The sequence below is a fragment of the Scophthalmus maximus genome, chromosome 18 (assembly GCF_022379125.1).
Source record: "Scophthalmus maximus strain ysfricsl-2021 chromosome 18, ASM2237912v1, whole genome shotgun sequence".
Classification (NCBI taxonomy): domain Eukaryota; kingdom Metazoa; phylum Chordata; class Actinopteri; order Pleuronectiformes; family Scophthalmidae; genus Scophthalmus; species Scophthalmus maximus.
This window is the reverse complement of record NC_061532.1, coordinates 10,886,007-10,900,940: the sequence shown is the minus strand read 5'-3', so window position 1 is coordinate 10,900,940 and position 14,934 is coordinate 10,886,007. Positions and strand designations below refer to the sequence as shown.

The following is a 14,934-nucleotide window of genomic DNA, read 5'->3' as shown; positions in this document are numbered from 1 at the left end:
TTATATATATATATATATATATATATATATATATATATATATATATATATATATATATATATATATATAAGAAAAGGCATCACATTTAATAAATATCTCTGCTGGGTCTCCTGTCTCCTCACACACACACACACACAAAAAAAAAAAGCAGTGCACCTATCAAGACCCCTTGAATTCCCGTTCTCCACAGCCGGCCAGTCCTTTTTGGTACATCGAAGCCTGGTGTTGGGTCTTCATGTTACATTCTGTTTTGTCCACAATCAAATCTGTCCCATTAAAAAAAAAAAGCTCCTGAGCATCATTGATCTACATTTACACACAGAAACACACATCAACACATGAAATTCTAAACGTTGGCAGGGACGACAAAGGTCGTCTCTATGACACTAGAAATAAGCACTTTACAAAAGAGAAATATCGACGGAGTCACCTGAACGTACAGTAAGTTGGTTATTTCGCCCAATGTAAACATAGACTGGCTGACAATTAGCCATTGAGCCATTTAGGGTCACATTTAAGGTCACATATCAATGAGACAAAAAGCAAATAGATGAGTAGAAGAAAAAAAATAAATAGTTTTGAACACTGCATGTTTGGGTTTGGGTTCCGCTCTGTTATTGTTTGGCAGACACGTCCGCCCGTCATGTAACTCCTCCATCAGTTCTTTTTTCCAGTCAGTCTCTCCTCTTTGAGGTCAGTCGTCAGTTTTTTCGGCACCACGTCTCCAGCCGTCTCATCGGGCAGTTAGGTCAGTGCGGGTAGTGTGGCACGGGGATGTGCTGTTGGTGGTAGCTGCCGTGGTGGGGGGGGTAGAGGAGCTCAGGGGTCTGGGCCGCCAGGCCGGTGCACAGGGGTTCGTGGTTGCTCAGCACGGATGACAGATACTTGGCCTCCTCTGTCAGCTGCTTCACCTCCTTCCTCAGGGCAGCGTTCTCCTTCTCCAGGTTCTCGCTCTCCTGGGGAAACACACGGGGCGATAAGAGTGGTCAAATTGGATGACACAAAGAAAGTGATATGCTCTTCAACTCGGGCTGCACGGTGGCGTAGTGGTTAGCACTTCACAGCACGCTTCACAGTAAGAAAGTTCTGTGTTCGAAATCCCGGTTCAAACCAACCAGGGCTTTTCTGTGTGGAGTTTGCATGTTCTCATGCGTGTTCTCATGCCTGGGTTCTCTCTGGGTTCTTCTTCTTCCTCCCACAGTCCAAAGACATGCAGAATGGGGTTAGGTCAATTGGAGACTCTAAATTGACCGTAGGTGTGAATGTGAGAGTGAATGGTTGTTTGTCTCTGTATGTGGCCCTGTGATAGGCTGGCGACCTGTCCAGGGTGAACCCCGCCTCTCGCCCAATGTTAGATGGGATTGGCTCCAGCCCCCCCCGCGACCCTTAAATGGATAAAGCGGTAGATGATGGATGGAGGGACTCTTCAAATCTTATCGGTGAAAAAGCCTGATGTGCTGCATTAGATCCTGTTTCCATTCATCTCTTTTTTTTCAGCGCAAAATTTTTATCCCTGAACATTTCCTCAGCATAAAACAGTACGTTTTTATTCGTTCTTAATGTGTCTTTGTACTGATTTTCTTTCATAATGCTATATCATGTAACTCTGTAGATCCATCTTATTATTATTATGGATCGTTCTTTTACTACTTACTATAGTCTTGCTGCTTGCATATTTGTATAACCGGTGTGACAATAAACAACTTGAATCTTGAATCTTTTAATGTCAGTTTTTCATTCAGTCCACCCCTTGAAAAATCCCTTTCGACGGTTGCACGGATTGATATTTCACACAGACATTCATGGTCCCCAGAGAGTGTATCCTACAATCTTTGACGATCGAGGGGTATAGCTGGAATTTTTCAGTGAAACCTTACAGCCCACAAAATTTAGTATCCGCATTCAATAGCACCATCAACACCAAGTAAACGGTTGAAGGCAGTTAATATGGCACTATACCTGCTAAGCATCAGAAGGTTAGCATCATCACTGTGAGCACGCAGGCCTGCTGATGTTAGCATGTGCTTAAAGCACCACTGTGGTTAACCCCACGGCGCTGCTAGCGTGGCTGTAGACTCAGTCTTGTTTTTTTTTTTTATGGCAGCCATAAGTTTCCATTCAGCACAGTAGGTGTGAGCAACAACATGTAGACTGGTGACCTGCGGTGGCACACGTCACATTTTCTGGCTTTCATGTGTGTGTAATAATAACTCAAAAATAATGAAACGTAGAAAATGGGAGGGATGCTATTGTGATGGAAGGAGACTAAAAGGCACATTGCTGAACAAGCTAAAACTGCCATATGCTACGTACGCAATGAATTAGCCAACAATCAGCAATGAGATTAATTTCCGTGTCACAGAGACATCATGTAACTTTTAAGTCTATTACTGAAAATACTGAAATAGTGAAGACCAAAGGGAAAGAACATTCTTTAAAAACAAAGTATGAACATCGATTCGACCATAAACTTGCCAGCACCTCACAAAAAGCAGACCTCTGAAAAGTTGTCATTCCAACTACAGACAGTTTCAAAATCAAGTTTTATTTCTGATTATATGTTGAATTGAATTGACTTTACTGTCATTGTAAGTTAGTACATGCGACGGAAATAAAATGCTACTCTATGGTGTAAACATAAAAATACCAGAAACACACACGTTGACTAAAACCATAGAATCTACTTTGAGATAAACAAGACTGGAGCAAACTGCACGTCACCAGTTGATAGTTTTGTGTGTGTGGGAAGAGCAGGGGAGAAATCTTCCACTTGGTTGATGAAAAGGTCATCACAGCGGGGCCAAAAGATTACAATACCGAGCTACATGGGTCCTTACTGTCACAGAACCTTTGGGCAAACCCCTGTTCTTGCGTCACTTAGCCAAATACAGCCCACTGCTGTCAGCGCTTTACAAGAAGTGACGTCCTTTTTCTCCCCTTCTGCCCACGGCACAGAATTTCGAGCTCATTTACACGGAAGAAGAACAAAAAAAATACTACTGAAGAAACAGGAAATAGGCCACGGTGTCACAAAGAGGGAAAATTCTGTTTATCTTGCGAGACGATGAAAGCAACACTACTCAATGCGTCTCTGTGGTCCCCGGGTGTTCTCTGTGTCAACGGCAGCGTGTAAAGAGATTGATGATAAACACCGGAGGATTCTTCTGATATTCAGATCAGTGATGGTTAACGTAGAGGGCCTGTATGTGGCTTTCTGGTTTTTCTGAAGGTCAAAATCCTTTTGAGTTAATCTGATAAAGTTCACAGAAACAGACGCCGCCGGTGACAGTGTGCAGTACAGCACGAATCCTCTTCCCTAGAACAACGGTCCGTGTGTTGAACTATGGGCTGGGTGCAGGTACTGTGTAACGATAGCAGGCATTGTTGAGAACAATTGCTGGAGAAAACGTTGAGGTCACAGACCTGCCGGGCGCGTTGGGCAACTGAAGGTCTGTAAAGGAGTTGTGCAGCTGCTCACAAAAATGCTTGCGCTCTTCTTTTGAAGTTGGAGCTCACGAATAAAAGACTCATCTGGCGCCAAGTCAAATAAGCAAAAGCCGAAAATGACAGAGTCATCTCCTCCAACGACTAGCAGCTCTCACATGAAGCGAGACTCCTATTAAAAAAAAGGGGGGGGGGGGGGGGGGTATGGGAGTGATGAACAAGGCGGCTTGCCCCCCTGAACACACTCCTGTCCTCAGAATTAGCTCTGCACTCTCTGGTCCTGGATTCCGCCTGCAACAGGGAGTGACTGCCCACACGCGCTAATTTATTCCTGAGGCTTCTGCAAACACACAGAGCAAGCGTCCAAGTGTGCAGCCCAACAGAAGCCATGACACATCGCCACATGGTCAGGTAGCCCTTTGTAAATATAGAACCAATCCACTCCCAGAGGCTTCAGAGGCACCGCGCACGAGAGCTTAGAGAGTTTCTTTTTAATCTCCAAATATCACGGAGTGCGAATTTGGAAATTGATCTGTTGCTGTTTCCTAACAATGCATTCAGATTAAACAGTAACAAAAAGTATTGATTTTTGAAGCCAGAAACGTGGCTCGTGCACAGAATAATCCTTCAAGCGAGCAAGCTTTTAAAATATGTGGGGGGTTTTTTGCAATAAATATCATGTAACATTTTGCTGATTTGGCTTGTGTCTCTGAGAAGTAGAGGTTGGTGTCAAGTTGTTTTGGTGTGTGTGTATGTGTGTGTGTGTGTGTAAGTGTGTGTCAGAGTCTGGTGTCGGTGGCAGAGAAGGGTCTCCTCACCAGGTGTAGGCTGTCGGCTTTCTGAGTTTGCCTCATCCTGCTCTTCTGAGCGGCGATCCTGTTCTTCTCCCGCCGCATCACCTTCTTCACGTCGTCCGAGGAGCTCTGACAAAAACACAAATGCCGACGGTTAAATGTGTGTGTGTGTGTGTGTGTGTGTGTGTGTGTCTTTGCAGTTACACAAACATGGGGAATCTGGAAAAAGAAAGGGAATTGGCTTCAGGAGCCGGTCCTCTCTGGTGGGTTCTGGCGTGAGCGAGGAGAGTCATCTAGTTTAATGACAGTTTGACAGGCGATGCACCCAATGTGAAGGGCTGGGACAGGGAGTGCCTGAGTCATCGGTTGGGTTTAACGCACAACCTGTTTCGTGTCCTGAGCCCTCCATTTTCTTGGTATCGTAATAACTAACCTGTGTCAAAAATGCTGAGTCAGTTGCACATCAAAGAGATGAACATTTTAATGATCCAGCATGTTCTGAACTGTCTGTTAACGCATTGCAACTGCTGTTGCCGGGGATTTGCTCCATCCACACTCAGCCAGACTGCCAGCTTGTAACATGTGTTTACAAGACAAAAAAAATAGGATAAAAAACCAGCACGTTCCTGAGCAAGAAGACGAGTAACAGCACACGTGAAACTACACAGCAGCGACGACTGCACGAGTCTCACGTGCACAGAAGCCTTCAGGCACGCACAGTACTGCGTTCAACACACTGCATGTTCCTGACTGCTCTCAAGATCAGTCACAGTCTGAGGACGTGGAAAAACCACAGCAGCAGAGGATTCCTCCTACTTGGACGAGTGATGAATTCTGCAATTCAAGAGAAGGCTACACCTGATGCGAGTCGTGCCTCCAGCCCATGTGTGCATGTGAAGCATCCCTGAGAACCTGGGAGAAATATCCAGCAGAGACAGAACTAGTGTGTCTCTTTCACCGGCAGTGTGTTGCAAGTGACACACCGAGGACCGCGTTCCCAGTCAAAGTATTCAGATGTTTAGTTCGCAGGATCGGTTCGAAAATGTCAAATGTTGCCGCAGGAAGCTTTGAATGTGACACAGACACACGTCCCTCGGTGCGAACGAAGGTGGGCGCAATGTTGAGAAAAGTAAAGATTCTCTCTTACCGGTCTGCTTCCAGGTGAAGGGGACTTGTAACTTGTGTCATTGCTGTCAGAGCCCTGAGCCATAACCGACCGCGGCGACTGAAACCCTGCGTCTTTGTCCACTTCTGCTTTGTGTTTTTGAGTGTGTGTGTGTGGTGTGGTGTGGTGTGTATGTGTCAGAGAGAGAGAGAGAGAGAGCGAGAGAGAGAGAGAGAGGTGCTGTAGCAGAGCACGTTGCTCAGAAGAACTTAGCTTACCACTTAATGAGTAATGAGACTCCTTCTTCCCTCTTTTCTTTCCCTTTCTGTCACTCCTCCTTCTCTTCCCCTCTCTCTCTCTCTCTCTCTCTGACACACACACACACACACTGAGAGACTGTAGCTGTCTACCCGATGAGCTGTATGTGATGTTGCTTCTGGTAAGAAGAAAGTTGCATTAGACTGGAAGTCACATGTCTGATGGAAAGTTAGGGCATGTAAGGTAATCTCGTGAATTCCAGAAAAATAACATATCGAGGGTTTTAAGTAACAACACGAATCAATATGGGTGGATATTACCGGTCGAAAAGAATTCACAAGTTTCCAATACTTACACATTTGCATACATGCGAAGAACTACAGGAGAGTAGTAGAAATGAAATGGAATTTGGCAGCACCGCAATAAAAAACAACAACAACAACAACAACCTTCTCCTATAAAAAAGATTTGCATGAAAAAATGTCTTTATCAGGTATGATTGTGTATGATTGTGTGTGTGTGTGTGTGTGGGTGGGGGTGCGTGTGGGTTTGACGGGCACCAAGGGAATTCCCTCTTCCTCTTTTTTTTTTTGAAGCAGCCACATCATGTTTCGACTGAATCCTCCTGGGACAGGGCATCCCTGAACTCCACATGGACCACTGGGTTGTGAATTTCTACACATGCTTCACGGTAATTTCCACCTCGGCAGCTGCAACAAGGTGAAGTCATGTGGAGGGCCGGGGCGCTGAGAGAAGCTCGAGGGGGTCCCCATACCCCCCCACTAAGAATTCCCTCATTGACTTTCACTCTAAATGATGGTCTGATCTGTAAATCATCTTGAGTGATGGGGGAAACTTCCAGAAAATGTACAGAGCTGGAGGAGGTTGAATACGTCCTGGAAATAAACAAGAAATGTTTTTGTTCTCAAAAACGACGTCTTCGTTGTTCAGCAGCTGTGTGTTTGACGCGTTCTAATACTTTAAAAATCCAAGTAAATCCATGCAAATATCGAGGCGTGACGACTCTTAAGCTGCTGTGCCCTTTTACTCGTGTATGATGTTCTTGCTTGCCCCCCATCACGAGGTGGCATTTGGTGCAAGAACTAGATTTTCTTGTGAGAAAAAAAAAAAAGGAAAAAAGATTCAGGACCAAAACAGCTTTGCTTGGCAGAACAGCCCTCCCACACAAAAACATGTTCTAACCATCGCAGGAATTTTGAAGAGCTTGGGCAAGGGCAGACATTTCTAATACTTGGCAGTTAACGCTGTCCAAAGGAGTTGAGTCTGTAAAAAGAAAGGAGGAAAGCTGATTAGTCAAATTCTGCTTCAACCAGGACACAGACACAATACAGAAGACATAGAGTTGTGGAAAATAAACAAAAACAAAGCAAGGGTAGAGCTTTGTTTCCCGGTCTGTGCTTAGTTTACCTCTAAACCTTAAGTGACCTTGAGGTGGGAAAAGTGTTGGACTGGTCACATGTTTCATTTCAATCCTCTGCGAACCATTAAATCAATAAAATGTTGTGAAAACTTTATTTTTCAATTGTCATTTTAACAAAATATTAGTGCATTTGTGATCTATTCAATCAGATTAAGCTTCTTTTTTTTTCGAATCTTCTTTAAATCTCTTTATGATTCTGGCGCTCAATTGATCTCTCAGAATCTATCCTGAGGAACATTTGGTAAAAAAAAGACAGATGATAAGTGACATTTGATCTATGTAACCAGTGCTGCCAGCAGCAGTTGAGGTTACGTCGTCGGGCCTCATTTACTTGGAAACCCCCCTCTGAAGGCCCATTTATTCGCATATCAAACTGCGATGCCCCGAACTTGTGGTCTCTCTTTTCCTCAGAAATGGCCTGTGGGAGGTTTCTAATAAGCACCAAATTATGGGAGGGAAAGTGAAGAATCTTGTAGCTGCTGATGGCCATGATAAACTGACAGCGATGACACATGCACTGTGAGTTTGACACATTCACCTCAAAACAAAGGCCATTAATGAGTCACTGTAAATGTGTGAAGTCCAGTCAGTAAAAAAGGCGACATTTGTTTTTCAGATTGAGCTTTTAGATATTATAGTAAGTCTATCGTCCTCATCTACTGGGAAAATCCATTCAATTTTATCACAAAATCATAGATGTAGCTGCTGGGAGATGAGAATTCAAGAAGTCTGATTATGACTGATCTTGTCTCTAGTCCAGGGATTATGGTGTGGACCAGCAAATCACCCGTATATAAATGTAACACAAGGGAAGAAGTGACTGTGACTGATGGATAACACATTTGCACTGGTCACTGTCACTGTTTGTTATTTGACTGGACCTTTTAAAACAGACTATATGAACCATGACAACTTGTAAAACACAGACGATTAGTGATGGAGAAATAATGAGAATGGATTGTTACAGGGCCACGATTAAGTTGCAAAAAAAAGAATATTAAAGTGTGAATAAAATATACAGTATTCTTTATGTCAACAGCAGCAACAGTATTTGGTTTGCATATTTAAATCAGACCCCTCCCCTGCAGGAGGAGAAGTGTTGAGAGTGGGTGGTGTAGTAGCGGCTGTCCTCCAGGTGGAGGTGCTGTAGGAGAAGCAGAGCTGCATGTTTCGGTGTAAATCAGAAGACGAAGCAGCAGCAGAGAAGAAGCAGTTGTGCGATGGGAACATGTGACGTGTGAGTGTGAGTAGTGACAGTTGTGTACCGGGGAGTGTAAAAAGACTGGGTCCCGCTGTATTACTCAGGCTGCACTACAACGTCTATTCACAGGCGCGATCCCACTACTGAGCGGCACGGGGGCTTTGGCCTGCTCCGTTTCCGACCTGGGCCGATGCACCCCTCCTTAGACGACCTGGTGGTCCCGGGCTCCCCCGGCAGCACCATATCGATACCGAACTTAGTGCGGACACCCGATCGACATAGTCCGCTGCAGCTCAGATCTCCTGAGCTCAAACGATCCGCCAGACTCAGCCTCCCGGTAACTTGGATTACAGGCGCGCGCCACCGCGCCCGGCGAGAAACACACTCACTCACAGGGACTTTGAGTCTGGCCGACGTGACGTCATCACGGAGGACGCTGCAGCAACTTCTAGTGGCGGGAAATAAAACTGCTGCAGCTGCAGTGAGGAAGACCGTCAATCCCTCAAAACATCTAAACTCATCACATGAATTGATTTGAATTCTTGTTACAGCTTATAGCCAGACATATTCCACTCTTACTGCTGTTATTTCTGATTGTGGGTGTGGACATTTTCTATACTTTTTTTTTTTTAGTGGCAGTACAAGGGTGTATTTTCACATCTTATAGCTAAATGACACTGAACAATGTCAATGTTTGAGGCTCCGTAATCTCGTGTTGGACGATACAAAAACAAGTCATGACTTCAAGAATGAAGTCACTCTTGCAGCATATTCATAATAATGGTTTTAATGGTAAAACATCATGTCATGGCGTCTCTTTGGGAACACCTGCTTCATTTTTTCCAAGGGGAAGAACATTGAATCTTTGAGCTTACTAGAAGACAATGTATTACACATTCAGCATCTTCATTCTATTAAAACAGCAAAATTCATTTTAATTCAACGTTTTGTGCTTCACCTTTTTCTATCAGCTAAAAAAATATAATCTGTTAGTGGTGGACATCCCAATAAACCAAACTAATAATCACTAGACAAACGATGACATGAGATTGTGGAGCATTTTAATGTTTTTAGATCATCATCAAAAACCTGAGGGTTCGTTTTACAAAACACTTTTTTTCTGACAAATACATTCAAACAATAGAATAAAATGAAATGAAACAACAGTTAAATCCAAGGACGAAAATTCATCGACTCAGATCCAGGACATTTTTCCTAGCTTCACATCATCATCAGCCTTCTGGATTTAATTAGCTGTGAGAGAGAAAGAGAGAAAACATTTCAATACTGCCATTTCATACTTGAACAATAATGCATTACAATTAGGATGAGAAATTTCAAAATATTGATAATGACATTATTCAACTTTTGTTTTATGTGAATTTAACACACTATGTGGCACTGTCACCAGCTGTGCACCTGCTCTGTGCTTTTGTCCACTTCAGAGCGTGTCTCGGAGGCACGGACGTGGTTGGGTGGTAGAAGGTACATCCGACTCGTTTACACTTTGCCGCAAAGCGACAAGGCTGTGGGTAAGAGGAAAAAAAACTTCAGAACCACTAAGTAATGATAATGTGAAAAAAAAGATCCACAACTTGCACTAAAATAACACTTTACCTTGGGGTGAAAAAACGGGCAGTCCATCTTCTTGCACTCTGGGAAGAAGCGACACACGCTCGCAGTCTGCACTGGCTGCACTGCTGTGAACAAAGACAGCCCGGTTACAGATGCAGACTGAAAGCTCAAAGTTAAAACCTGCTTCGTTATGGTGCTCGGAGGTGATGTGATGAGAGTTAGAGCACCTGGCTTGGGCGGAGGAGCAGCTGTGCCTCTGCGGCTCACATGAGTGAAGGGACAGTCCGGCTTAGTGCACCTGGCGTCATATTTACAATTAGGGTGGATAAAAAGGCATTTATCCCCAAACCTGCAGTTGGGAAAAGTCCTTCAGGGGGAAAAAAAGAAGACAAAAGCCATGAAGAATGAGTCAGAGTGACTGAAAAGAAGAAGAAAAAAAAAACCAAAACAACAACTCCATAAGCGTTCCCTCAGTTTCAAGATGACTCACTTGCACTGTGCTGTAGGGTGATGGTACAAACACTCATCTCCACTTTTACAGGCCGGCCAGAACCTGCAGCGCTCGGTGACTTTCTGTTTCTTTGAGGGGACGGCGTCCATGTCCACCATCTCAACTTCCATCAAATCGTCTATCACAAACAGGACAGAACGTAAAAGAGATATAAAGGGAACATTTTGTAACTGTGTTTTGAGAATTGGTCTGTCAATAGGGAGAAGAACACACACCCTCTGATGAAGTAAACACTCCCTGTAGTCTATGAAGGATGCTGACTTTGGGCTCCCTGTTGACGTCCGTGACCTTTTTGGGAGGCCTCACATCGTCCAGCTCCATGTCACAGTCCGTAAAGTTTCCCAGCGGGCTCGGTATTCCATCTAATGTCACTATGAACTTGGGGCTGGCAGAGTCCCCCTTCTCCTTACTAGTTTAAGAGAAAAAAACATCCACAGAGAAGAGAGGACAAAATAAAATATATGACAACCAGTGTGCAACATTTTTGGAAAAGTGCGGCAATAAAATTTTCTTCTTGCAAATTTCTACTCAAATACAAACATTTAAAAGTAGTAACTGATAACGGAGCAGGCCAAAGCCCCCGTGCCGCTCAGTAGTGGGATCTCGTCTGTGAATAGACGCTGTACGTACGTACGTACCCGGGCTGGACAGTGCGTGGTAAAGCTGACCGGACTTCGTCTTTGACCTGAAGATGCTGCTGAGTTCTGTTCTGAGTCTGTTCCAGTTGAGGTCGACTCACTATGAAGGAGCGGGTGTCAAAAGTCTTTGACTCACTGCCGGCAGCCACCTCCACACCTAGAGGTGTAACACGAACACAGACATATTTTTTTCAGTTACTACTTTTAGATGTTTGTATTTGAGTAGAAATTTGCAAGAAGGAAATTTTATTGCCGCACTTTTCCAAAAATGTTGCCCAGCAACACTGAGCAAAGGAAAGACTCACCGTAGTTCCTCTGCTCTCTCGCATCATTGCTCTCGATGGCGTCCAACTGGAGGCGTGACGCTAAAGATCTCGCTGGTGCTGGTAGGAAAAGTGAATCAAAAAAAAGGTTAAACAAAACCACATAAAATAAGACCAGACTTTGTTCCACCCATATTTAATTTCTTATCTAAAAAAGGCAAACATCCCAATGTTACTCAATACTGGTCAAACAGCATTATGCATGTATATACAACTATATAAGATTTCTTGATTACCCTACATATCTTGAGTTTGAATATTGAAAACAATAATTTCTTTGTTTACCTCACAAATAAATTAATAAATACATTAACTGTGATACTGGCTTGTGGGTGTCAGGGTGTTTAAAGCAGAGCTCAGCAGAAGGCACTCCGTATGTTTCAGTAACTCTACTTTTCACAAACCTGGTGCTCTTGCAGGAGGAAGTGCTGCAGAGTTGTAGGCCTGCACCCTGGGGGCCAGACTGTGCATGTGCTCCTGAACCAGTTGGATGGCCGCCGTCATCTCCTCACTGCTGGCCAAGCGAGTACGAGGCGCCACAGGAACAGTCTGTCTCTGTGGTACTGTGGTGGGGAGGATGTCGATGTCAGGATGTGGTAATGACAACTGAGATGAACGGCCTGAAGTACAGAATGTTCATGGTCACGTGTCTGGCAGTGGGGAAACATACGTGGGGGGAATGCTGTAGTTTTAGTGATGGAGTCTTGAGCCTCGGAGATGGCCTTCAGGATCAGATTTCTGTTGGCTTGCTTAGCCAGAGGGAGAGTGGGTCTGAAATAACAATAAATGTGCACTGCCACTGAGTTTCTCTTATAATCACTGCAAGAAATCACTGTGTTCTGAGCAGACAGGTTATAACCCCCCGTGAAAAACATGTGGACATAGTTAGTGGTGAATTGTCTTTTTTTCATTCCAAGCGACAGCGAAGGGTCTCGTATGATAATAAATGTAAAAAGGTTAATAGCAGAAATAATCACTTTCAAATTTGGATTACAACTGAATGAAAACAGTTAACTACAATGCTGCCCTGCCCTCTAATTACACAATGCATTATGTTATTAAATATCATACTTGCGTTCTGGTTTGGCGGGCAGGGACACTCTGCTGGACATGCCTCTTCCTCCGTAGTTCGACTCCTCCTCTTCCACGTCATCACTGTCCTCGTCTGCTGCTCTGTTCACTCGCACCACTGAACTTGCCACCGGTGCCTTGCGCTTCCGCGACAACTCCTCCTGCTGCTGAACAACGAAGGATGACAAATATTACAAATCTCTGCCTACGCGCGTCTGACATTTTGTCAACAAAAAGTGTCCATCGTGGACACCGATAATGTGTGTTGGCCTCTGATTGAAAGAGATCCTGCAGCATCCTGCTTTAAATAGAAGACGGTCGTCAGTGGAGTCACAGTACCTTACTGGATCCAGATCTGGAGGTTCTGCTGCTTCTGCTGTCCTGCTGCCTGCTGTGAGAGGATCCCTCCGTGGGCCGATACGTGTTGGCAGAGCTATCTGAAGTAAATCTGCTCTGGCCCGGTCTGTAGATTTCGGCCGTGGGTCTACTAGCTGTACGTGTCCGACTGTGGTTGGTGCCCATTTCTACCGGGTCCTCGGCGATGAGGTCGTAGTCCATCTCTGGCTTGATGTCGATAATGGCCTCTGAGGGAAGTGGCTCTACGAGGGGTCTAACGGCAGAGGTGAGTCTAGAAGAACTCCTTTCCATGTTCCCCCTCCTGACAACAAACAGATACACGTTGGTACTTTTCATTCACAGAATGTGGTGTGTAAAATGAGGAGGCAAACAAATGCATCCTCGCTCTGACAAATTCAGCACTAAAAGACACAAGGCACCTGCTTTCGTGGGCAGAGCTCGACACGCGCGCCTCAGTCCTATCGGGGTGAGAGCTGGACACCGCCAACAGCTTCAACTCCTCTGTCCTGTCGTCTTCGCTTACAGAGGAGCGGCTCCTCCCGGCGACAGAGCTGCTGTCCGACTGGATCTCAAGGCCGTGGGATGCGGGCTCTAAAACAAACATGCGATGGGGGAGATGAAAACAAGAATTATACAGAATTTCCAAGGCTCACGTGTACTGATAAAATACACACGTTTCCCTTCGGTTGGACAGAAAGCGCAGAACACCTTAAACGTATCCTCCGACGACCGACTCACCTACTGCGACACATCGCAATTTCTCCAGGACGCCGTTCAGCCTAAAAGAAATCAAATTCACATTATGGGCAAAAACTGGTTTTTAAAAAAAAACGGACAATAACAAGGTGCATGGCGTCAGTACATGTAACGTGGGATCGTCGTGGCCTTACCAGGCTGTGAACTTGATGGTGTTGTTTCCGAGGAACAGCGACAGATCATCAGCCATCTGCTGGGAGGTCTTCTTGTTTGCCACCATCACCATGATGTAGTCAGGAAGCTCTTCATCTAAAGGAGAAAAGAGACACACACACACACACACACACACACACACACACACACACACACACACACACACACACACACACACACACAGTGTTACCAACAAGCAGCCGTCGTCTCTGACCGCGACCACCCGCGTTTTATTTCACTTACCGATGTATGCACCGAGTTCCTGCAGCTTCCCCTTGATGGCAGCCTGCAACAGAACCGAGAGTCACTTCACAGTACACGGTGATACAGGAGTAACCTATGTTTAGCAAATGTAAGATATCAAAAGAAATAAGAAGCCCCCTAACACGCCTGTAAAGCCGCACGCCGACTAACTGCTCGGGTGACGTGTCGACACCGTTGCTCGACCTTGTCAATAAAAACCTCGTTTCCATTCCGCTCGAGTCGCGCGCTAAGCTAGCAAGCTAACGTTAGCAACGCGCCTCTGTGGGAACGCTGGCGAACATTTTCATCTGTGAGTCGGGGTCAAACCACCCACATTCGGCCCGCGGCGTTACTCACTCGTATTTTCTTGCTGATCTCCGTTCCGATTTCCATGCTTCTCGTTTTTATTGAAGCGAGTAAAGTGACAAAACAAGGGACTTTTTTAGAGCCACCGCTAGCAGACCGGAAGTGACGTTGAATCACGTGACCGGTGACGGTAGGAGGCGGGACAAATAAAGTTCAATCTGTCGATCTATCTATCGATCTATCTATCGATCTCTCTCTCTCTGGACTGTCACAGACTGAAACCTCTTTTTAGCATTTTAAAGACGGTGTTTTTCGACTGTGGGGAGGTTTTTACGGAGACTGCTCTTATTGTTGGTGCTGGCTACAGAAAACAAGATGCGAACAAGTGGCAGTTGTTGAATTTTGTTGTTGGTCAGGCCAAACTGTCGATTTATAAAAGCAGGAAAAACAAGATAGGAAATGTGTCCGGACACGAGCTGACACACATGTACGCGTGTCTGGTGAGAGCCAGAGTGAGAGTGGACTTCAGGTTCCACTCTGATGAAGGACATACAGGAGCTTTTGAACCAGCGGTGTTTCACCACGGCTGTGTTCAGAGAAGAGCTCATCTTCACTCATTTATTCAGTACATTCATTTATTTCTTTTTTGTTTTTTGTTTTTCAATTCATTTGTAGAGGACCGTGATGTTCTCTGGTAAATTTTAATAAAAGTTGTTTTTTAAAAAAAAATCAAAATCTCTCTCTGTGTCTGTCTGTCT

The 14,934-nt window shown here is 44.8% G+C and overlaps 2 protein-coding genes across 5 annotated transcripts; both read right to left on the bottom strand.

Annotated features, from left to right (window-relative positions):
- Positions 1-57: 57 nt before the first annotated feature.
- Positions 58-5,615, bottom strand: batf (basic leucine zipper transcription factor, ATF-like). Its single transcript, XM_035617161.2, has 3 exons — positions 5,386-5,615; positions 4,263-4,367; positions 58-956 (listed from the first exon to the last, which is right to left on the bottom strand). Exons 1-3 carry the CDS (start codon positions 5,446-5,448, stop codon positions 750-752), a joined length of 375 nt encoding a protein of 124 aa, XP_035473054.1. The 5' UTR covers positions 5,449-5,615; the 3' UTR covers positions 58-749.
- Positions 5,616-9,287: 3,672 nt separating this feature from the next.
- zc3h14 (zinc finger CCCH-type containing 14) lies at positions 9,288-14,381 on the bottom strand. 4 transcript variants are annotated; one of them, XM_047328829.1, is made up of 17 exons: positions 14,228-14,381; positions 13,871-13,913; positions 13,609-13,723; positions 13,457-13,497; positions 13,138-13,309; positions 12,701-13,019; positions 12,362-12,528; positions 11,961-12,061; positions 11,695-11,853; positions 11,273-11,350; positions 10,968-11,124; positions 10,545-10,738; positions 10,309-10,447; positions 10,046-10,185; positions 9,861-9,943; positions 9,636-9,769; positions 9,288-9,497 (listed from the first exon to the last, which is right to left on the bottom strand). In XM_047328829.1, exons 1-17 carry the CDS (start codon positions 14,261-14,263, stop codon positions 9,494-9,496), a joined length of 2,082 nt encoding a protein of 693 aa, XP_047184785.1. In that variant the 5' UTR covers positions 14,264-14,381; the 3' UTR covers positions 9,288-9,493. The 4 variants fall into 4 exon arrangements, with proteins under 4 accessions (XP_047184785.1, XP_047184788.1, XP_047184787.1 ...); XM_047328832.1 differs by having other exon boundaries at positions 9,663-9,769; XM_047328831.1 differs by having other exon boundaries at positions 9,861-9,940.
- Between the last annotated feature and the right edge of the window lie 553 nt (positions 14,382-14,934).